Below are 23,899 nucleotides of genomic sequence, written 5' to 3' on the forward strand. Positions count from 1 at the left end.
CCTAAAAATTCTGAGATATATTTTACTTTTATTAAGCTAATACAGGGAATTAGAAGTCTCAATAATTTTTCCTCAGTTCTAATATAGGAATATATATAAATAAATATAAGTACATATAAATTATGGTATTCTCTGTCCACCACCATATATATATATATAACTTACCGTGTGTGGTTGGGTAACTACTTCTTAAGTGAATGAGTCATAAGTGATAATTATGGTAAAATATGGAAGGTTTAAAAGATTGAGAGTTCACATTTAAACAATCTTGTCCAAGCCTTTGAAAAGCAAATGAAACAACAAACTATGATAATTAGAGCTCAATTTCATGGTATCACCACTAAAATAAACCCAAAACTTTGTGGTACACCTTTAAAAATATTTTAAACTTTCTTCACAATATGTGTTTCAAATGACACAAATTAAATTTATATCCAGTATAATTCCTCTGAGAAACGTAAACAAAGAACTGAACTCACCTGAACAGCAGCAGCTTTATCTGTACATTCCTGAAAATCTATGGATGTTAACAAGGGATCCTTTTTCTCACAGCTTTCCTGGCTGATGAGTGTGTCCGAGTAGTTGGGCTTCGGGAAGATCAGGTGGCTCTTCCTCGAGCCCCCAGTGAGGGAGACCTCGTGGGAATAGGTCTGCAGGAAAGCCCGCACCCCATCCACGCCCACAAAGTGTGAGGTGGGCACTCCCACCAACCTGCCTCCTGAAATCTGGAGCAGGCGAGACCTGTGCCAGCACCGCAGTCTGAGTGCCAGCAGCACGATGACAAAGGCAAGGAAGACACAGGAGACCGCGGCCACTGCCACCACCAGGTACAACGTGAGATCCGAATCATCAGAGTTGGCAGGGGTCCTGATGCTGCTCAGGTCAGCCAGCACATCAGGGATGCTGTCAGCCACCGCCACGGTGAGAGTCACAGTGGCTGAAAGTGGGGGCTGGCCATGGTCCTGGACAGCCACCACCAGGCTCTGTTTGAGGGCATCTCTGTCCAGCAGGGCCCGCGCAGTGCGCACCTCACCCGTGTGCAGCCCCACTGTGAAGAGCCCTGGCTCGCTGGCCTTCAGCAGGCGGTAGGATAGCCAGGCGTTCTGTCCTGAGTCTCTGTCCACTGCCACCACCTTGGTCACCAGGTAGCCAGGCTCTGCAGAGCGTGGCACCAGCTCGATGCCTGTGGAACCATCACTGGGGAGCACGGGGTACAAGGTCTCTGGTGCATTGTCATTCTGGTCCAACACGTACAGGCTCAGTGACACGTTGCTGCTGAGTGGAGAGTCCCCATTGTCGCTGGCAATCACCAGTAGCTGCAAGTCTCGGATCTGCTCATAATCGAAAGAGCTCAGCGCATACAGGACACCAGTGTCAGAGTTGATGGAGACATAGGAGGAGAGAGGTGCCCCCATGATGGTGTCCTCCATCAGAAAGTAAGTGACTCGTGCATTTTCATCGCTGTCAGGATCATGCGCTGTCACAGAGAAGATGGAGGCTCCTCTGGGGTTGTTCTCCGGGATGTAGGCTGAGTAGGAGGCATGAGAGAAAGTGGGTGGATTGTCGTTGGTGTCTGCCACATGTAAGGCAATATGAGTTTCAGTAGATAGAGGCGGGGTTCCTAGATCTGAGGCTATCACTGTGATATTGTACATAGAGATCTTTTCTCGGTCCAAATATTTCCATGTTACCAATCTATAATAATTATCTATTGATTTTTCTAATTGAAAAGGCAAATTATCACGTGTGTAACAGACAACTTGACCATTCTTCCCAGAGTCTAGGTCATGCACATTCAAGAAGGCAATTACTGTCCCAGGAAGAGTGTTTTCCAAGACTGGGCTAAACAGAGATGTAATGATCACTTCGGGTCTATTGTCATTTACATCTTCCACAGAAATAAGCACTTTGGTCCTCCCAAGAAGGGCCCCCACATCTTCAGCTTGTATTTCCATTTCATAAAATGCACACTCTTCATAATCTAGACTCTTTGCTGTTGATATTTCCCCGGTATTTTCATTAAGCTGGAATAACGGAGATTGTTTTTCACTAATTTTCCAGAATTTATACGCCACTTCTCCGTTGGCTCCCTCATCCGGGTCGCTAGCTCTTACAGTAAGCAGCTGAGTGCCCGGGGGCACGTTCTCTGGGACTTTCACTCGGTAAATCGGTTGAGCAAAAACAGGGGCATTGTCGTTTGTATCCAACACTGTCACCTGGATGTGCACTGTGCTGGAGCGAGGCGGTTCGCCGCCGTCGGAGGCGATGAGGACCAGGTGGTGAGCAGCCTCTTGCTCGCGGTCCAGGGCGCGCTCCAGCACCAACTCTGGGTTTATAGTTCCGTCGTCTCCAGTTTGCACGTCCAGGGAGAAGTGGTGATTGGGGCTGAGCTGGTAGCTCTGTAGGGAATTCAAGCCCACATCCGGGTCAACAGCCTCTGGGAGTGGATAACGTGTTCCAGGCGCAGCGATTTCGTTAATTTTTACTTCCAGATTTTCGACCTGGAATTTCGGGTTGTTATCATTTATATCAGTGATTTCTATTTCTATCCCAAAAAGTTTTCCTCCATCCTCTACCAGGATGTTGATATTTACAAAACACCGCGCGCTCTGAGCGCAGAGCTCCTCCCGGTCTACCCTGCCTGAGGTGACCAAGCTGCCGCTTCGCGGGTTCAGAGCAAAGAGCTGCGCCCTACCTCTAGAGACGATGTGGACTCCGCGCTCCGCCAGTTCCTGGGGCTCCAGCCCCAGGTCCTTGGAGATGTTACCCACGAAGGATTCTTTGTCGCTCTCTTCTGGCACCGAGTAGTGGATCTGTCCTCTCCCGATCCCCCCCAGCGTGCCCAGGAGCGCGCACAGCAGGACCAGCTCGCCAAGTCCTCGGTAATTCCCTGGAGCAGCCATAGTTCTTTCGCTAAGGAATCCACTCAGAATCTTCATTGGGCATTTGTGTCTTGTTTACCTTTTTGCTGCAGCTATGGAGATGATCTTATCGAAAGCTGGATTGTCGAAAATTTAGGGACAGAGTTTCGCTGCAGTCCTGCAGTTGGTTTGTGGGATCTGCCGGTCTTTGTGAGCTGTAGCCCTGAGTATCCGGACGGCGTTTGGTTACATTTATCTCCAAGTAGGTGAACAGCGGCGCTTAGAGTCCCAAGCAGTTACTGCACCCACTTAGATATGTAATACTGTATGCTAGATTACTGAGGAAAAAAACACAACTTGCTTTTTATACTTTGTTTTGAATTTATTTAATTTGTCCCTAAATTAATATTTTAAAAGTAATTGCCAAGAAGCGTGGGATGAAGTAGGGTTAAACCCTTACAAAGTAGTATTAAATAATCAGATTTATGGGTTAGCATCATTAAATTACTCAAGTTTATGGAATACATTTACTTTTTTAAAAAATAAAGTATTAAAATTTTATTTCTTATTATGGTCTAAGCTTTATTATAAATGTCTTCAATATCTATTATCAAACAAGTAAGAACTCCAGTTGTCACTGGAAATTAATTCATTTTTAGACTAAAATAGACCTATTGGAGATGACTGACACAAGAAGTTTTTATTTGGTTTAAACCAATTAATCATTATAGTAAGCTTTCTATAGAGTTGTTACTTTTTAATTTTCTTTATAAAATGTCAATTATACATTGATAATGTTTTCACATTGATATTGTGAAATTTTAACAGGATAAGTGCTTTTATTTTCAAGTTTTATCAGAGATTATACTATTTTGCTGTTTTATTTAAATTATTTATATTTTTTCTATTTGAATAGAAAATACTTGAAAAGTACAAATGAATATAAAATGAAAAGCAAATCTCCATCCCATTCTTCCACCAATGAGATGATTACATTTTAAAGTAGACTTAATTAACTTCTTAAGATAGACATACATTCTAAAGTTATTTTTACCTTAGTTAGTACTTTGACCAAAAGAACCACAAAAAAGTAAGGAACACGTAAGGAAGCAGTTACTAACAGGAAATCTAGCAAAAGCTAATACAGTGTATTATCATTTTGTGTATATACTTGTATGCACATCAGACTGGCAATTTTGTCTAAAATTTGAAGAATTCAAGGCTCTATTTTTCTCCCAGAGATAGTAGAATGACTAGAAGACCTCTAGCTTTATTAGTTTAGGGCTGCAAAAAAAGACAGTTCAAAAATTATATACAAGGTGTGTGAGAGGAGCAACAGAGGCAAAAACGTCTTTTCTTTGATGGAGGAGCCTACAGAATGTGCTTGAATACAGATTAACCCTGGAATCCTATGCAGCAAGTAAGGAGAATACACTTTTATCTTCTGATGAGGGACCTACTGCTCATTCAAGTGATTTTACACACACACACAGTCCGTTGCACACAATTACAATGAATCCATCTACATAAAAATCCAGGTTAAAATACCTTATTCTAGGAGCTTTGAAACAAAAGGGAGGTAAATATAAGAAATGAAACATCAGATTAGTATGGAAACCATAACAGTTAAATCAGTTAAGATTTAGTTTAAAATTTTTTGCTTTAAAGGTTCATTTAAATGACTGCCTACTTTTACATTTACAGCATGTCCAAACTGAAAAAAAAAATCATCATATATTAAGCAATAGGAAGAAAATTTTAGGGAAAAATCTCATTAGCTTTTATGCGAGAGCCTTTAATATTGTCCGTTTCCCTTTGTAGATAAAACCACACCCTCACTGCTTTGTAAAGCTGAGTCTGGTAAAACACCCCTAAAGACACATAATTGCTCCTACTTCAACCTCCCTTGAAGAATGGTATAACAGCTCTTTGACTGGCTACAGCTTTCTTAAAAACAACTTTTGAATCTAAAAATTGTATGTTTTCATGTGAATATGGAGAACTGGGTAGACCATAAGAAGCAGGTGATGCTTAAAGGAAACTCACCTGATGGAAGGCTGACTCACTGGAATTACAAAGCGGAAATAAGGCCCCAGATAAATCACTGCCAAGTATGTCTCGTCCTGAACTCAACTGCTCATTACAGTTTAGAAAATTGAACTCTGTCTTTCCAGTATGGGCAATGCACAAATTGTAGGAATAAGGTAAAGTCCCTTCGCTGTAGTTGGGGGGAACCACAGGTCCGGACTTGATACAGAGACCAGGCTGAAAGCAGCCCCAGGCAGCGGGGCTGGAGGAGCGTCGCAGGCGCAGGGCAATGGCCAGAATAACTGCCAGGAGAAAGAGCACGGAGATCAAGGCCAAAGCCACCACCAGGTAAAACTGCAGCTCAGCCTGGGGGTCAGAGTGCACCGGGCGGTCGCTGAGGTCTGGCAGGACCTCTTGTAGACTATCAGCGAAAACCAGGTGCAGCGTGGCGGTGGCCGAAAGAGGCGGCTGTCCCCCGTCACGCACAGCGACCAGCAGGCGCTGTCTCGCTGAGTCCCTGTCGCCCAATGCACGCGCCGTGCGCACCTCGCCCGTGCGCAGCCCCAGGCTGAAGAGCCCGGCCTCGCTGGCCTGCAGCACATGGTAGGACAGCCAGGCGTTGTGTCCCGAATCGGCGTCCACCGCCACCACCTTGGTGACCAGGTAGCCAGGCTGCGCGGCGCGCGGCACCGTGTCGAAGAGCGGTGAGCCGTCGGGCCCCAGCGCCGGGTACAGCACTCTGGGCGCGTTGTCGTTGCGGTCGCCCACCAACACGCGCAGGCTCACGTTGGCGCTGAGCGCGGGCGAGCCCTGGTCGCGGGCCTGCAGAGTCAGCTCGAAGGCGCGCAGCTGCTCGTGGTCAAGGCGCGCTGCGCGAACACCACTCCGCTCTGCGCGCTCACCGACACGTAGGACGACAGCGCCCTCGGCTCCAGGTCGCTGGCCAAGATGGAGTAGGAGACGCGGCCGTTGGGTCCCAGGTCGGGGTCGGTGGCGCTGACTTGCGCGATGGAAGCTCCAGGAGGGTTGTTCTCCGCCACGTGGACCAGGTAGGAGGCCTGTTCGAAAATCGGCGCGTTGTCGTTTACATCTCCGATGTGCAGGGTGATGGTAGTGCTGGAGGAGAGGGACGGCTTGCCCCTGTCAGTGGCTGTGATGGTCACATTGTACTCAGGGGTCAGCTCGCGGTCTAGAACTCCATCTGTCACTAACTTATACGTGTTTCTTGAAGAAGTGAGTAGTTTAAATGGAACTACACCTTCTAATTTACAAATAACTTCTCCATTGTGTCCAGAATCCTTGTCACGGATTTTGAGCAAAGCTATGTGTGTTCCCAAACTGGTGTCCTCCATAATAAGATCTGGCAGAGACTGGAATATTACTTCTGGGACATGGTCATTTACGTCTAGGACTTCTATCTCCACGGTACATTGCGCAATCATTCCTCCACCATCCCTTGCTTCCAAAACTATGGAATATTCTTTGACTTCCTCAAAATCTAATGTATTTAGAATAGTAATTTCCCCAGTATTAGAATTCAGGTCAAACTCGGTGATATGGCCTGCTTCAGTGAAAGAGAAAGTGATCTCGGCATTGACACCCTCATCCTGGTCGGTGGCCGACACTCGAAGCACAGTGGTGCCCGGGAACACATTTTCTGGAAGGCCCACCCTGTATAGTTCCTGGCTGAACACTGGAGGGTTATCATTGGCATCAGTCACTAGGACCTGTATCTGTACAGTGCTGCTTAGGGGTGGATCCCCGAAGTCCAAGGCAGTCAAGATTAAGTGGTAGGACCTCTTCTCTTCCCGGTCTAAAGGCATCTTCAGTACCAGCTCCGGGTATTTACTGCCATCTAATTTCTCTTTATTCACGAGTAAGAAATGATCAGTAGGACTGAGCTGGTAATTCTGTAGTGAGTTGGTACCAATATCTGCATCATGGGCAGATCCTAAGATAAATCGTGCCCCAGGCTTTGTGGACTCACTTATTTGCAGCTCAAAGGAATTTTGCGTGAATTTTGGCGTGTGGTCATTAATATCCTCGATCTCCACATTCACGTGATGAAAGTTCAATGGGTTTTCAGCAACAGCCTCAAACTCCAGAGCACAAGCTGGCTTCTTCCCGCATATCTGCTCCCGGTCTAGCCTGCTGCTCACAAGTAACTCCCCGCTCTCTGCGCTCACAGTGAAGTAAGGCTTCTCCGAACTGACGCGCAGTTTTCGAGTTGGTAACTCCAGGACACTCAGTCCCACGTCCTTGGTGAGGTTCCCCACCACCGAGCCCTTGGGCATTTCCTCGGGAATCCTGTAGCGGATCTGCTCAGAGAGCGCCGCCGGGCAGAACAAAGGCAGCAGGAAGGGAAAGAGCACCGATCGCCTCTCAGCCCAGCCTTTCTCCCCAGCGCCGCTCCCCATACTTCTTGCTCCCCTTAGTTTGCTCACCGGCCTGGAGACGCCAGATTACAAATAATCTCGGCGTTGCAGATGTCCGGAGCTCCGAACAGGATTTATTTCCTTCGTAGTGGTCAGAGTTTCTCCTTTTCCAGAGGAAGAAGCGGTGTAAAGGCTCGCACTAGCGAGTCTGAGCTGGGGCAAGTACGCTGCGGCTGCGCAAGGAGATCAGTAGCTCCAAGCTCTCCACTTTGGCCAACAGTGGCGCCCAGAGTCCGCACTAGGACACTGCAGCCTCTGCTGCTGCAGTGGAACCAGCTAGGATAATTATAATCGTGTGCCTAACTGAACAAACTATTTTTATACGTCTATATATTTAATAACGTTTAATTTCTACTATTAGAAACGTCCATATCCCAACTTTCCAGGTTTTTAGAGAAATCACGTATATTTAATACATAAACATCTATATGTTGACATAATCATTTCCAATCTTCAAATCCACACTCGTAATAGAAAGATGACTATAACACAAATGTGGCCTAAACGATCTCAGAGTAAAGTAATTTTGAACACTTATTAATTAGCAATACATTGGATAAAGTTTTATCCCTCTTTGTTACTTTTCTTCTTGTTTTTCTTTAATTTTTGGGTAACTTTATGCTGATTCATTTCTATTTTTTCAGAAAGCACCTGTAATGCTGAAATTATGTCTTAAAAAGGGCACAATTTATACTTATATCCAAACTCTACTCTTCTTCCAAAATAGTTTCAGTGATTTCTTTATGGTAATATTACCTGATTTTCACTTACGCAATCTCAGTTAAGGAAGTGACGTAGCCAGAAACGAGTTAGCCTATCCCTCTCTTCCTCATCGCACAATTAGTTTCCTGGTTACAAAAGGTAGCATCAGTCTTCAAAGTTACCAGGGGAATAATATTTTGCCTTGCAACACAAAGTCACTAAGTGCAGTCTACTGCAATGGTTCTCACTTCTGCACTTATGTAACATTCCACGAAGACCTCAATTGAAGGAAATAGACCCTACAAAAGTTTATCCATAATAGCTTGCTGAGTTTAGTAATGATTTCTCCCTTTTGTTTAAAAATACTTTAAAGCATCTAATAAATTTGGTTGGGAGATTTTCTTTTTTGAAATACCTGATAATCACATTTCTGTTTCACAAAGTGTCAATAACATTGTCTTCTCCCCAAGTGATTGTACATCTGAACATTGCAGAATATATGAAATATACTCCCACACTATTGCACAGCCCTTTATAGGCAAAATACCACCAAACACAACGCTATGCTAGAAAAAATGCTGTTTTAATTAACTCTCCAAAGGTCCCAGTAAACAAGATTACCTTGTCATCATCCCCTTCCTGATGGTAATCAATTGATATATTGGGCTTTACTGAAATGTTACACCAAGGGAAGAGAAGTAGTTAATACCAGATTAGATTATTTCTAACTGAATTTTTCTGCAGACCCAATAAGTAGAGTGAACTACTGGTCTAGGACTTGAGAATACAGAATGATTGTTTCATAATGCCAGCATCCCCAGTATCCCACTTGGAGAGCCCACAGACACACTTCACATGGCTGCACCACTAAAACAGCACATTGGAATTTTGTGTTAAAACATGTAACTGCCTAGTTCACAAATGCCACTTATAACACTTGAAATGACATTTTATTTGATGTCATATTTTATTGGTTTTGGACAATAACCTATAGTGTGACATTAGACTCCATGTCTGTCATTGATATAGATCTTAGTAACGTTTGATGCACATATTTCATTCTTCAGACATCAACCTAACCTTCCACCAGGACCTGACTTTAATATATGATTATGCTTTAAATAGGTCTGGAAGCCACTGAGATTTTCAAGGCCACCAAGTTGAGGTACATAGAGGCAGAAGCAGGACATGGAAAAAGTCTTCAAACTGAACAAAATCTTTAAGAACCTTGTAAAATCTGATCTAAAGAGAATCCTGAGAAGTAGGCTGAAGTGTATTTTCCTCTTGTTAACTTAGTGCAATGAGAAGGACATAACAATTCATTCTCATTTATAAAATACACAAATTAAGAACACCAAGTGGAAAATAGGTGGAAGGTATCAAAATGTGATAGTTGACTTATTCACAATCTTGCCCATAGGCTTTCACTATGGAAATGATACCAAAATCTATGTCAATAAGTGTTCTGTGTTAAAGTATCACCACTGAAATAAACTGTTAAACTTGCTTTACCTCTTTAAAGTTTTTTTCACCCCATCTTCGAAACACTTGTTTCGCAAAATGATAAAGAAATTTACACAAGATATAAATCCTCAACAATATAAAGATAAATGAATGACTGAACTCACCTGAATACTTTGGGCTTCATCCTTACATTCATGAAAATCTAGGGATGTTAACAAGGGATCCTTTTTCTCACAGCTCTCCTGGCTGATGAGTGTGTCCACGTAGTTGGGCTGCGGGAAGATCAGGTGACTCTTCCGTGAGTCCGCGGTGAGAGAGACCTCGTGGGAATAGGTCTGCAGGACAGCCCGCACCCCGTCCATGCCCACAAAGTGTGAGGCGGGCACGCCCGCCAACCCGCCTCCTGAAGTCTGGAGCAGGTGAGACCTGTGCCAGCGCCGCAGTCTGAGCGCCAGGAGCACGATGACAAAGGTGAGGAAGACGCAGGAGACCGCGGCCACTGCCACCACCAGGTACAACGTGAGATCCGAATCATCAGAGTTGGCAGGGGTCCTGATGCTGCTCAGGTCAGCCAGCACATCAGGGATGCTGTCAGCCACCGCCACGGTGAGAGTCACAGTGGCCGAGAGAGGGGGCTGGCCATGGTCCTGGACTGCCACCACCAGGCTTTGCTTGAGGGCATCTCTGTCCAGAAGGGCCCTCGCTGTGCGCACCTCGCCCGTGTGCAGCCCCACCTTGAAAAGCCCTGGCTCACTGGCCTTGAGCAGGCGGTAGGACAACCAGGCGTTCTGGCCTGAGTCTCTGTCCACTGCCACCACTTTGGTCACCAGGTAGCCAGGCTCTGCAGAGCGAGGTGCCAGCTCCACACCCATGGAACCGTCAGTGGGAAGCGAGGGGTACAGGATCTCTGGTGTGTTGTCATTCTGGTCCAGCACGAATATGCTCAGTGACATGTTGCTGCTGAGTGGTGGGTCCCCACTGTCACGGGCAGTCACCCTCAATTGCAGGTCACGGAACTGCTCATAGTCAAAGGAATGCAACGCATACAGGACACCAGTGTCAGAATTGATGGAGACATAGGAGGATATAGACGCCCCCTGGAGAGTGTCTTCTGATAGGGAGTAAGTGACACGGGCGTTCTCATCGCCATCGGGGTCGTGTGCAGTCACGGAGAAGATGGAGGCACCTCTGGGGTTGTTCTCAGGGACGTAGACAGAGTAGGAGGAGTGGGGAAAGGCAGGCGGGTTGTCGTTGGTGTCTGCCACATTCATCAAGATGTGAGTTTCCGTGGACAAGGGTGGGATCCCACCATCTGTGGCTCTCAGTGTGATGTTATACACAGAGAGTTTTTCCCGGTCTAGGTTTTTCGCTGTCACCAATCTATAATAATTGTCTATTGATCTTTCTAATTTAAAAGGCAGATTTTCTGAAATAGTGCAGGTCACCTCGCCGTTCTTCCCGGAATCTCGGTCCTGAAGGTAGAAAAGAGCAATTACAGTTCCAGCAGGAGTGTCTTCAGGGATTGAGCTGCTTACAGATGTTACAGTCACTTCAGGAGCATTGTCATTCACATCTAAAACTGTGATCAGTACTTTAGCCCTTGTCATACTACCAGCACCGTCCTGAGCCTGAATTTCCATTTCATAGTAGCTCGATTCTTCATAATCTAGGCCTTCTAAAGTTGATAATTCTCCTGTATGGGAATTCAGTTGGAATATCTGTAGAATTTTCTGGGTTATTTTCCGAAAAGAATATGTCACTTCCCCATTGACTCCCTCGTCCAGGTCAGTAGCATTTACTGCTAGCAATCTTGCGCCCACTGGCACGTTTTCAGGGACAGTTACTCGGTACTGAGGCAAAGAGAAGACTGGCGCGTGATCATTAACGTCCACCACTGTTACTTGGATGTGGGCGGTGCCGGATCGGGGAGGGCTGCCGCCGTCAGAGGCTGTGAGGAGGAGGTGGTGAACCGCCTCTTCCTCCCGGTCCAGCACCCGCTCCAGCACTAATTCCGGATATTTAGTTCCATCGTCTCCAGTTTGCACAACCAGGGAGAAGTGGCGATTGGGGTTGAGCTGGTAGCTCTGGAGGGAGTTCGTGCCCACATCCGGGTCCCTAGCCTCATTTAAGGGAAACCTCATCCCAGGAGCTGTATTCTCCATTATTTTTACATTCATTTCTTCTGTCAAGAATCTAGGAGCGTTGTCATTAACATCCATTATTTCCACCTCTATAGGGTAAAGATTCATTTTATCTTCCATCAGAATGTTCAAGTTCACCAGACACCGCACGCTCTGAGCGCAGAGCTCCTCCCGGTCTATCCTGTCCGCGGTGAACAAGCTGCCGCTTCGCGGGTTCAGAGCAAAGAGCTGCGTCCTACCTCTGGAGACGATGCGGACTCCGCGCTCCGCCAGTTCTTGGGGCTCCAACCCCAGATCCTTGGCGATATTACCCACGAAAGACCCTTTGTCTGTCTCCTCCAGCACAGAGTAGAGAATATGTCCTGCCCAAGCGCCTCTCCAGATCCCCAGGAGGATGGAGAGCAGGAGGAATCCTCTGTAGTCCCCGCCCCTCTGCCGAGCCGCCATTGTTGTCCTGCTGATCTTGTTTAGACAGTGGGCAATCTCCCCTTGTGCTTCTGGATGCCAGTGTGTCCACGTGAAGCCCTCTGTATTCGGAAAAGGAGCCCAGAATCCAGTAGAATAGAGGCCTGAGTTTGATGCAGCTTGGAAGAGAGTTTGTCTCAATCTGGCGTTTCTTTGTGCTGTAAAAGCTCGGTGGTTCTGGCGGATCTTTTGCACTATTTTTCCCCTGGTTGGTGAACAGCGGCGCTCAGAGTCCTTACTAAGTTACTGCACCGTATTGAAGCAAAATAACTGATTTTTCAGAAAGTTTTATCCTTCAAAATTCTCCCGTTTATATTTCTTCAATCCATATATCTCTGATATAATTTAAAAATACATTTTAGAAAACTGTGAATTAATGCAACAATGTTCATGGATGGGTGTTTATTAATCCCAGATAATTTTTTTTTTTTTAATTCTCTGCTTTGCATCACAACTTTGAAATGACTCTTGGGCATTGCCTCGCACTTTATTGCACATGGAGAAAAATCAGCCATTGCAGGTTAAAAAGTATTATTTATTTTAAAAAGGTGTGTGTATATATAAGAAAGATGTTACAAGATAAGAAACTGATTACATCAGCGTATAATAAATTTAAATTGATTCAAGAATATTGAACACGTACTATGTTCTACACACCACCATGTAAGACTCAGAGAGTCAAAGTTTTCTTTAAAATATAGAGAGGTAATTTAATAAAGTTTTTGATTGGATGAAACCTTAGAGATGGTTTATCCAATACCTTCATTTTAATGATTTAAAAAATGAGGAGGAACTGCCTTGTCCTTGACCAAACAGCAGTGTAGCCAATGTTGGAATACAAATATCCTCACTCTAGTCTTCTGAGAAGAAAAAAGGAAATCATTATTGGCCTTGGCTGATGCTTTCTGTGCCATTAGAGATGAGGTGAGAAGCCAAGCAGCAACAATCAGCTACAGAAGCAACTCATTTTGTACAGAACGCAGAAATTTGCAGAGATTCTGGCTGTGGCTTCATAAGAAAATGGATGTTGGCTAGACTGCTTCTCTTCATTACGCAATTCAAATAATCATCCTACCCTATTCCAGAATAACAGAAAATGTGAGTCTCTAGACAGCCTTTGAGCATACATGCAGGACTGTCCTTAGAGCACCTTAGATGTATTTATTTCTCTGCTGATGTTGATGAAGTAAAACTCAATTGTTGGTGGATCTCAGGTTACCCTCAGCCAGCAGAAATAAAACAAAGTTCCTTCTACATAGTTGCAGGAGAAAAGAGAGTGACCTGTTCTGAAATGAAGACTTGGCAAGAAATATCCTTGCTTTGTAAATTAAGTCCTAGGGGAGGAGCTAGCAGAAAAGGAGCCAGAAGTAACACTGAAAATGCTCAGTTTAGATGGTGAGAAGTTCCTAAGGAATCTATTTCTGCTCTCTGATGGCACTTCTCCAAAACATAGGGAATACTTCGAATGCAATGCTATTTCAATCTGTCAAAATAATTCATAGCCATGTTTGGTTTCACCAAGTAGATAAAAGAAGTTTTTTTCAAAGGAACCAATATGAGTATTACAGATTAATTCCATAAACATGAGCTAAATACTATTTGTTTAGTAGGAATTTTGAACTTCTTGTTAATGTAAGCAAAGTGTATTGTCATTAAAGATCATGAGTACTTCCAGACATTTTCAAACAAAACTTGCATGTCTTGGTATTACGGCTCCCAATGTCGCGATCTTTTCCCATATGATACTTCAAAGTTCATCGTGTCATCTCATATTTGTTTCTTATTCTACTATTTTCAAAAAGTCTCAATTAACTTATTACTTCTGAGTAACTTCTTTGGAGCTAAATAAATAAGATCTAGATAAATGAGATTATAGACATACTCTGAACATAAAGCATACTTTAGGGAGTAAATGACTGCGATATCTCTGGTAATTGAGTTTTCTAAGTTATTCTACAACATAAAATTAAATATTAAAGAACTCTACTAGACCACCAAGGTATGTTTAAATATAACATAAGCCCATTATATAAAATTGAAATAATTTTATAGTTTTAAAGGGAGTACGTTATTATTGATTGAATTACTTGGAAGAATCTGACCTTCATTTGTTTACTTGCATAAAAAAAATTCTATGTAAAGTCTACTTGACGTCCCAGGCATTGAGTTATCTTCCCTCCTTTCTTTACGGAACTTTTTTTCTACTGAAGAACATTTGTTTGGAGTTCTGTTTAGGTTTTCATTCCCAGGCAAAGATGTAGGTATTTTTCAATGATTCTCTCTGAGATTTTACTCCTTCCCCTTTGACAACTGCCACCTCAACAGAAGCTTGATCAGAAAGGGGTGGTTTTCACAGATGATAAAGTAGCCCAATAATTTGGTAGATTATTCCCTGATGCTCCAAAATTCACTATATGCTCAAAATCTCAGACTGCCTATCTTATTAACAACGATCTGTATGTTACGTAGATTAAAGAGCCTCATTTAGTCAGAACTTAGCAAATTTCCACGACTGCCAGGATTTAACACTTGGTCAGCTCACATGAATGAAGGACTACTGTGCTAGTAGAATCTGATATCTTTTCTGTCAGTGAAATATTTTATTTGTTTAAATGAAATGGTCATAGGTAACCAGATTAGAGAATAAAATAAACCAGCCTACTATCCCACTTAGTGAGCAGATAAGAGAATAAAATAAACCAGTCTACTATCCATGACACCCAGTTAGTCAGCTTTGCTTATAACAATAGGGGCTCAAGATGTAGTTTAAATCATCCAGAATTGGTGATATAATAAAATAACACTCACACTCTCAGAGTATATGAATCAAGTAATATTTGTATAAAAGGTCATTTGACTCCCATGACCAATACCTAAGATTCAAGTTCTTTAAAATTGTTATTTATTATTAAATTCTGATTATAACCATCAAAGAATTATATAAAAATGTCAAAACAAATCAGATTTGAAAATGTGTATGATTAGAATCTCTTGGTTAGTCATATACATTTGGAATCTGGAAATAAATAATTCTGTAATAATTGCTGAAATGTAAGCACCACACTATTGATTTAGAAAAACATGTATTACCCTTAGATGCTAATGTAAAGACATCAACTCAATATTATCTTTATGAAGACTCACCATTTCAGGTTACAGAGGAGGTTCTCATTCATTTTCAAGATATCTTCTCAATTGTTTATTTTACACGTGCACACTAAATTTAGATGCACAAGTAGCCAATCCATTGTATTATCAGGTCATAGAATTCTCCAGCTCAGGATTGGGAAAGACCTTGGCTACCATGTAGTTCAACAACTCATCACATTATATTATCCTCTGTATTCCAGGGCCATCAACTTACTTTCAAAGAGTGCCAATAATAGAATCTCCTACCTCCTTAGGAATCCATTTTCTGTTGGAACAACTTTGACAACTCAAAACTTTGCTTTTTTCTACTCACCAAGCCATAGTTTCATTCACACTTTTGGGCCAGGATGAATTTGGCTAATCATTCTTCTAAATGACAAACCTCTTTTCATAAATATTGGAATAGAGTTCCTACATGACAGAAACCTTATTTCATCTGGGTTAAATATGCTTACATTTATTTGTTAACAATCCAATAATTATAACATAATTAATGGTTATGTCAACAAATACTTGTTCACTATACTGCTTTATAGTTTGAAAAAATTTTTATAAAATTATTTTATTTTATTTTCCCAGAATTAGTGCGAGGTAGATAATTCTTTTTTTTCCTTCTTTTGTTTGAAGAAGATTCACCCTGAGCTAACATCCACTGCCAATCTTCCTCTATTATGTACGTGAGCCATCACCATAGCATGGCCACTGACAGACGAGTGGTGAAGGTCTGCACCTGGGAACTGAACCCAGGCCATCGAAGCAGAGTGTGCTGAACTTAACCACTAGGCCACGGGGGCTGGCCCAAGACAAGTCTTTTTAATTTAAATTTAAATTTGAAGACTATAGATATTGTGACTGGCTCGACATGAATACCAGATAATTCCAGGAATATTATTCAGGTCTTCTAACACCAAATATCCTGTCTTCCCTGGTACAAACATCAATTACTCTTATCTTTCATAAAAGTAATTTATGATTCCTAAGTAAGAATGGGGGAAATCTCTCTCAAAGATCTCCACCATTTTAGAAAACACTTGCTAGTAATTAACATTGGGGAAAATAATAAGATCTTGATCTTTTTTAACAGAGGCTGCAATTCAGGTTTTTTTTTCCACATTAGAAAAAGAAAGAATTTCAGAAATGTCACATAATAGAAAAAACAAAAAACCTAAGAAATGAGATGTATGTCACCCAAGGCACAAAGAGCTTGTCAAGAGGAGAAAAGTAAAGAAAATCTAGGGCATACATTATCAACATTTTTTTTCATGAAATTTGAGAAAACTAAGCTTTAATAAAGTTCTATTGATATAAAAGAAAAACCTTCTCAAAATTATATGATTCACTGAAAAAGACTGAGAAAGCATTGATCAAAGAGAACTTTAAATTTTCCTGTCCGAATAAAACCAATAAAAGCATGAAACCTCACCTGAACAAGGGAGTTTTCCTCTTTACAAAAACCTGAATCTTGCTGAATCAAAAGAGGCTCGCTTTTGTCACAGCTCTCGTGGCTGATGAGCGTGTCTGCGTAGTTGGGCTGGGGGAAGATCAGGTGGCTCTTCCGAGAGTCCGTGGTGAGGGAGACCTCGTGGGAATAGGTCTGCAGGAAAGCCTGCACCCCGTCCACACCCACAAAGTGAGAGGTGGGCAGGCCTGCCAACCCACCTCCTGAAGCCTGGAGCAGGCGCGACATGTGCCAGTGCCGCAGTCTGAGTGCCAGCAGCACGATGACAAAGGCGAGGAAGACACAGGAGACCACAGCCACCGCCACCACCAAGTACAGCGTGAAGTCTGAGGCGTCAGAGTTGGGCTGGACCTCCAGGCTGCCCAGGTCAGCCAAGATGTCTGGGATGCTGTCAGCCACGGCCACCGTGAGTGTGACGGTGGCCGAGAGAGGGGGCTGGCCATGGTCCTGAACCACCACCACCAGGCTCTGCTTGAGTGTGTCTCTGTCCAGCAGAGCCCGCGCAGTGCGCACCTCGCCCGTGTGCAGCCCCACCTTGAAAAGCCCTGGCTCGCTGGCCTTGAGCAGGCGGTAGGACAGCCAGGCATTCTGGCCTGAGTCTCTGTCCACTGCCACCACTTTGGTCACCAGGTAGCCAGGCTCTGCAGAACGGGGGGCCAGCTCAACGCCAGTGGAACCGTCAGTGGGGAGTGAGGGATACAGGATCTCTGGTGGGTTGTCATTCTGGTCCAGCACGAATATGCTCAGTGACACGTTGCTGCAGACGGGTGGGTCCCCGCTGTCACACGCGGTCACCCTCAATTGCAAATCACGCAACTGTTCATAGTCGAAGGAGTGCAATGCATACAGCACGCCAGTGTCAGAGTTGATGGAAACATAGGAGGATAGAGGCGCCCCCTGGATGATGTCTTCAGGCAGGGAGTAGGTGACCCGTGCATTCTCGTGGCTGTCGGGGTCGTGTGCAGTCACGGAGAAGATGGAGGCGCCTCTAGGGTTGTTCTCAGGGACGTAGACAGAGTAGGAGGAGTGGGGAAAGGCAGGCGGGTTGTCGTTGGTGTCTGCCACATTTAGGGAGATGAGTGTTTCTGTAGACAGAGGCGGCATTCCTTTGTCTGTGGCTGTCACAGTGATGTTGTACAAAGATACTTGTTCTCGATCTAGAATTCTATTGGTCACTAATCGATAATAATTGTCTACTGATTTTTCCAGTTCAAATGGCAGATTTCTCGAGATGGAACACGTTACCAGGCCATTCAGTCCGGAATCTCTATCATATACTTGAAAAAGAGCAACTACTGTTCCTGGAGGCATACTTTCAGCAATTGATCTGCTTCCAGACGTTACTACCACTTCTGGTACATTATCATTCACATCCAAGATAGTTATTAAGACTTTCGCTCTGTCTTGTAGACCTGGCCGATCCCGGGCTTCAATATCCAGCTCATAAAAGCTCGAGTCCTCATAGTCTAGATTTGCAGAAGTTGATATTTCTCCAGTCAAAACATTCAAGCAGAAAATCTTGGCGATCTTTGCTGTTATCCTCACGAAGGAATATGTTACTTCCGCGTGGACTCCTTCATCCTGGTCGGTGGCATTTACCGACAACACTGGCGAACCTACAGGCAGATTTTCAGGAACACTCACACGGTAGATAGGCTGCGTAAACACCGGAGCATTGTCATTCGCATCTAGGACAGTTACCAGAATTCGCGCCACGCCTGAGCGGACAGGGTCACCGCCATCCATGGCAGTAAGGACCAGGCGGTGAATGGCCTCTTCTTCCCGATCCAGGACGCGCTCCAGCACCAGCTCCGGGTATCTGGGCCCAATGGCTTCGCTCAGCACGTTCACTGAGAAGTGACTATTCTCGCTGAGCTTGAAGCCCTGAAGAGAGTTCATTCCCACATCCGGGTCATAGACCTCCATTAGTGGAAAACGAGAGGATGGGGGTGCGTTTTCGGAAATTTTCACTTCCAATTCTTCCCTTAAGAATCGGGGTGTATTGTCATTAATGTCCATTATTTCCACTTCTATGGGATAAAGATTCAGTTTGTCCTCAACGAGGATGTTAAAACTCACCAGACACCGCGCGCTCTGAGCGCAGAGCTCCTCCCGGTCTATCCTGCCCACAGTGACCAAGCTGCCGCTTCGCGGGTTCAGAGCGAAAAGCTGCGTCCTACCTCTGGAGACGATGCGGACTCCGCGCTCCGCCAGCTCCTGGGGCCTCAGCCCGAGATCCTTGGCAATGTTGCCCACGAAGGAGCCTTTGTCCAGCTCCTCAGGAATAGAGTAACGGATCGGTCCGGCCCGGGCCCCCCACAGCGTCCCCAGGAGCAGGAAAAGCACGACTAACCCGCGGCGGTGCTGGCGCCAGTGCAGAGCCGCCATTACTGGCTCGTTACTGACTTACCTGGATTCTCAGTAGGGGGAACAAGTTCGCATTACTTTTGGGCTTCTCAGAATTAGAAGTCAAGGTCCATAAACAAGCAGAGATCAGATGCGAAGCATTTTAGGTCAGAATATCTGCGCAGCTGGAGAGCTTTCCTGTCTGGTCTGCTTTGTGCTTGGAGGATATAACTCGAGTTCTCACTGCTTTCCTTACCCGGGTTAGTGAACAGCGACGCTTAGAGTCCTAACTTAATATTGCACCGTTTTGTGAAACTATCATACATAGGATCTTATTTCTGCTAAATCTGTATAGATAACACTCATAATATGTCTCTCTCCAAGAATGAGAAGCATTTGGAAGAATAAAAGAGCCTGTTTTGAATAATTTTATATGTTCCCTGAAATTTACCACTCATTTCTGTGACAATATCTCTTAGGGCCATGGATAACAGAAATAATATTACACTTTTCTCTAAATCTTGAATTATCACACTTCACCATCATTTATATTTGTCCTGTTTTCAATAAGGGCACCAACAACCACACACATATTTGAACCAGTCCACCTAGTGCCAGTTACAAATGTTGCCATTTTTAGATGATATTTTTATTAACAAATAGATTAAACACTGCCATAATTTAGCCAGTATTTGTGTATACTTTGAAAAACATGCAAAGGAATTGAAAATATATAGGCTACAATGAAAAAATATTTTTATATTTATATTATATATAATACTTTAGGATTGACTGCATGGAAATTAAGTAAACCACTTAATTGTCTAGATTTGTGTTTAACTATACATAGATAATATGCCTCACAATGAGAGTGTGAGATCTAATGTATTAAAAATGTTTCAGGATATATTGTTTTTAGGATTAACAAAAATTTCAAGAGTATCACAAGGCAACTTGCTATGAAAGAACAATTGCAACACAGGTAAGCGAACAAAGAATTTCTAACACCCCTCCACTCTACACCTAGAAAAATCAATAAAAAACAATAAAATCAGGGCATATTTAGCCTGTATCCTTTTTACCTCTAAAATAATGAATTGAAACCTACTTATACTTATGGGAGGAAAGGGTTTTGAAGTAACTCACCTGTTGCAAATTAACTGAATTAGAAGTCATTTGGGGATTGTCGTTAATGGTACTTTCAAACCAGGAGGTTTCATTACATAGAAGATCTTGTGTTGGAGCATTTTCAGGCTTTATATTGAGAAATTTAATCTCAGTCTTAGAGGAGTGTGAGGCAGCACATAGATTGTAGCAATAGGGCAAAGTCCCTTGGCTAAAGTTGGGGAGAATCCCGGGTTTAGTCTTGGAGCAGACAACAGTCTGAAAGCAACTCCAGGAGTTGGGGCTAAAGGAGCGTCGCAGGCTCAGGGCGACTGCCAGAACCACTGCCAGGAGGAAGAGCATGGAGATCAAGGCCAAGGCCACCACCAGATAAAACTGCAGCTCAGCCTGGGGGTCAGAGGGCACGGGTTGGTCGCTGAGATCTGGCAGGACCTCTTGTAGACTATCAGCGAAAACCAGGTGCAGCGTGGCGGTGGCGGAAAGAGACGGCTGTCCCCCGTCACGCACAGCGACCAGCAGGCGCTGTCTCGCCGAGTCCCGGTCGCCCAATGCACGCGCCGTGCGCACCTCGCCCGTGCGCAGCCCCAGGCTGAAGAGCCCGGCTCGCTGGCCTGCAGCACGTGATACGACAGCCAGGCGTTGTGTCCCGAGTCGGCGTCCACCGCCACCACCTTGGTGACCAGGTAGCCAGGCTGCGCGGCGCGCGGCACCGTGTCGAAGAGCGCCGAGCCGTCGGGCCCCAGCGCCGGGTACAGCACCCTGGGCGCGTTGTCGTTGCGGTCGCCCACCAACACGCGCAGGCTCACGTTGGCGCTGAGCGCAGGCGAGCCCTGGTCGCGGGCCTGCAGAGTCAGCTCGAAGGCGGGCAGCTGCTCGTGGTCGAAGGCGCGCTGCGCGAACACCACTCCGCTCTGCGCGGTCGCCGACACGTAGGACGACAGCGCCCTCGGCTCCAGGTCGCTGGCCACGATGGAGTAGGAGACGCGGCCGTTGGGTCCCAAGTCAGGATCTGAGGCGCTGACTTGGACGATAGAAGCTCCGGCCGGGTTATTTTCTGCCACGTGGACCACATAAGGGGCCTGGTGGAAAACTGGCACGTTGTCGTTGACATCAGCGATGTTCAAGGTGACACTTCTGTTGGAGGAGAGGGGAGGCTTGCCCCAGTCCGTGGCTGTGATGGTGACATTATACTCTGGAATCTTCTCTCGATCTAGGCCTCCATCTGTCACCAACTTGTATGTATTTTTTTTGTCTTGAACTATTTTAAATGGGAACTTTCCGTTTAGTTGGCATAGGATTTCCCCATTAAATCCAGAATCTAAATCATGTGTTTTGATCAGGGCAACAACAGTCCCCGGCTCAGCATCTTCTTGTATATGTTTAGATTCAGAATCCAGGGTTATCTCAGGAGCATTGTCGTTTTCATCCAAAATATATATTTGTATTTTACAATGTGCAGTGTGACGGCCACCATCCTTTGCCTCCACGCCAATTGTGTAGCTCTCTCTCTCTTCAAAGTCCAGTTCTCTGTTAGTGGTGAGTTCCCCTGTTTTATTGCCCAGCTTGAACAGTTGTCTCACTGTCTTACCAATGTTGATGAAAGTGTAAGTGATCTCTGCATTGACGCCCTCATCAGAGTCAGTGGCCATCACTCTTAGCACAGAGGAGCCCACTGGCAAGTTCTCTGGAACACTGACCCTGTACATGTCCTGGGTGAACACGGGGGGGTTATCATTTGCATCTGCCACAATTACCCTGATCTGGGTAGTACAGCTTCTGGCTGGCTTGCCCCCATCCACAGCCGTGAGGACCAGGTGGTGGCAGGACTGCTCTTCCCTGTCCAGGGGAGTCTTCACTACCAGTTCTGGGTACCTACTGCCGTCTGGGTTCTCCTTCTGGATCAAAGAGAAGTGCGGGTCGGGGCTGAGGTAGTACTGCTGCAGGGAATTGACACCTACATCTGAATCTTGTGCGGATTCCAGGGCAAACGTGGCTCCAGTTATGGCTAGTTCACTGATTTCCAGCTCAGTCATATTTCTGCTAAAGGTCGGTGGGTTGTCGTTTACATCCTGAATCTCCACAGTTATATGAAAAAAGTTCAAAGGCTTTTCAGAGACCATTTCGAATTCCAGAACACATGTCGACTTCTTGCCACAAATCTGCTCTCGGTCTATACGATCGCTCACAAGTCAGTCCCCATTCTCGGTGCTCACTGTAAAGAATTTCTTCTCTGCACTAACCCGCAGGTTCCCAGTAGGCAAATCTCGTACGCCAAGCCCCAGATCATTGGCGAGGTTCCCCACCACCGAGCCCCTGGCCAGCTCCTCCGGAATAGTGTAGCGGATTTGCTCCGAGAGCGCCCGGCAGAACAAAGACAGCAGGAAGAGAAATGACATTCGCTTCCGCCTAGCTGGGCCCCTCACTCCCAAGCGGTTTCCCATCCCGCTCTCTGCGCCTTTGCCTTTCTGATTCCAAAGAGCTACGATCGCTAAATGATCCCAAGAATTCTCTGAGCAGGAGCGACTCCTTGATTTGTCTTGCAGGGCAGATTCTCTGACAGATTTCTCCGCAGCAGAAAGCCGGAGAGAGAGTGCACAGTTCTCCGAATTCCGCGGTCTGCTGGGGAGTCCTTTGCGTCGGGAGGAGCTGATGCTTGGCTAGCACTAGCCAACAGCGGCACCCCGCGCCTCGGCTGCAGAACTGCAGTAGTGGGCACTAAATAGCTCCAAATACGGAGCTGGCTAGAACACAATTCTACTGTGTCCTGATATAAATACTCATTCTTCCAATTTTACAAGTATTTTAACATTTTAAATACTTACTATATCTTCTTTCTGGCTGTCATTTCTTTGAACTTGAACTTTATCCATCCAAATCAAGTCATTTTTACTCGTCAAAGTGCAGAAGTACCTTGCTGAAGATGTTTCTTGACATGGTAGGCCTTGTAGTTTCCATTTTCATAAAATGGTCATAATGACATCTTTCCTGCATACCTTAGTAGAATTGAGGACTAAATAAAATATATATAGAAAATGATACAAATGAAAGATAGTGTTTGTGGTGGCAGAAAGTGATAAGAAAATTCTTCAAATATCACCTTGATATGCATTGTTATTCCACTCTATTTCCTTTTCTTCAAACTTATAAATCTCATAGCTTTTAGTTTTATTGTATGTTTAACTTTCTTCTCTTATCTTTATCATCTTCTCCCAAAAATAATTGATAGGTAGCAAGGAGACTGGTTGTCCTTATAAAATAGAAGTATGGTAAGAAGCAAGACTCTCTTCTCCTTAGTTTCCAAGTGTCTACTTTTAATTGAGTGACTATGACTAAAAAATTATTCCACTAATTTTATTTTCCACACTACATTACCATCGTCTTTAATTGTACTATTTCTTCTCAAGTAGCTTAACAGTGGTGAGTTATTTTGATTTGGGGGGTGAAGTATGAGTCCTTATAACTATATATTGCAAAGAAAGCAATCTCTGTGTCCACTTTTCCTTGGTCTCCAGGTTACTACCTTATCATCCCAACTCTTTGTTACTGACACTCTTCCCTTGTCAATAAGCATGCCAATTTCCATGTTTCTGATAGGTGTCTTAGAGCTTTAATTCCATTTCCAAACTAGAACTCTTCATAAACAAATTTTTTTAAAAAATATTTATTTATTTTCCCCAAAGCCCCAGTAGATAGCTGTATGTCATAGCTGCACATCCTTCCAGT

General features: G+C 44.5%; 3 protein-coding genes across 11 annotated transcripts in view; all 3 read right to left on the reverse strand.

The window, feature by feature from the left end:
* LOC101404335 (protocadherin gamma-C3) overlaps positions 1–23,899 on the reverse strand; it is a 145,117-nt gene that overhangs the window by 103,416 nt on the left and 17,802 nt on the right. The window contains exons 1-2 of one of the 9 annotated variants that reach the window (XM_087429659.1): positions 9,655–12,416; positions 2,775–3,199 (exon numbers count right to left, since the gene is read on the reverse strand). The exons of 4 other annotated variants lie outside the window; for them this stretch is intronic. In XM_087429659.1, coding sequence (XP_087285785.1) covers positions 3,197–3,199; positions 9,655–12,078 — 2,427 coding nt within the window. In that variant the 5' untranslated portion in view covers positions 12,079–12,416 and the 3' untranslated portion in view covers positions 2,775–3,196. Of the gene's footprint in view, positions 1–479; positions 3,200–9,654; positions 12,432–16,669; positions 19,690–23,899 lie in introns of those variants that run through there. 4 more of the 9 variants (XM_087429657.1, XM_014795123.2, XM_014795120.2 and 1 more) reach the window with 4 other exon arrangements.
* Positions 3,699–9,646, reverse strand: LOC101409110 (protocadherin gamma-B4). Its single transcript, XM_004420063.3, is given in 2 exon segments — positions 3,699–5,752; positions 5,755–9,646. Coding segments are annotated over 2 exon segments (2,412 nt in total). The 5' UTR covers positions 7,307–9,646; the 3' UTR covers positions 3,699–4,892.
* LOC106803513 (protocadherin gamma-B3-like) lies at positions 19,850–23,818 on the reverse strand. The gene is given in 2 exon segments (XM_014795160.2): positions 19,850–20,772; positions 20,775–23,818. Coding segments are annotated over 2 exon segments (2,139 nt in total). The 5' UTR covers positions 22,297–23,818; the 3' UTR covers positions 19,850–20,155.

This window comes from Ceratotherium simum, chromosome 4, assembly GCF_057802395.1.
Source record: "Ceratotherium simum simum isolate JZ-2026a chromosome 4, ASM5780239v1, whole genome shotgun sequence".
Taxonomy (NCBI): domain Eukaryota; kingdom Metazoa; phylum Chordata; class Mammalia; order Perissodactyla; family Rhinocerotidae; genus Ceratotherium; species Ceratotherium simum.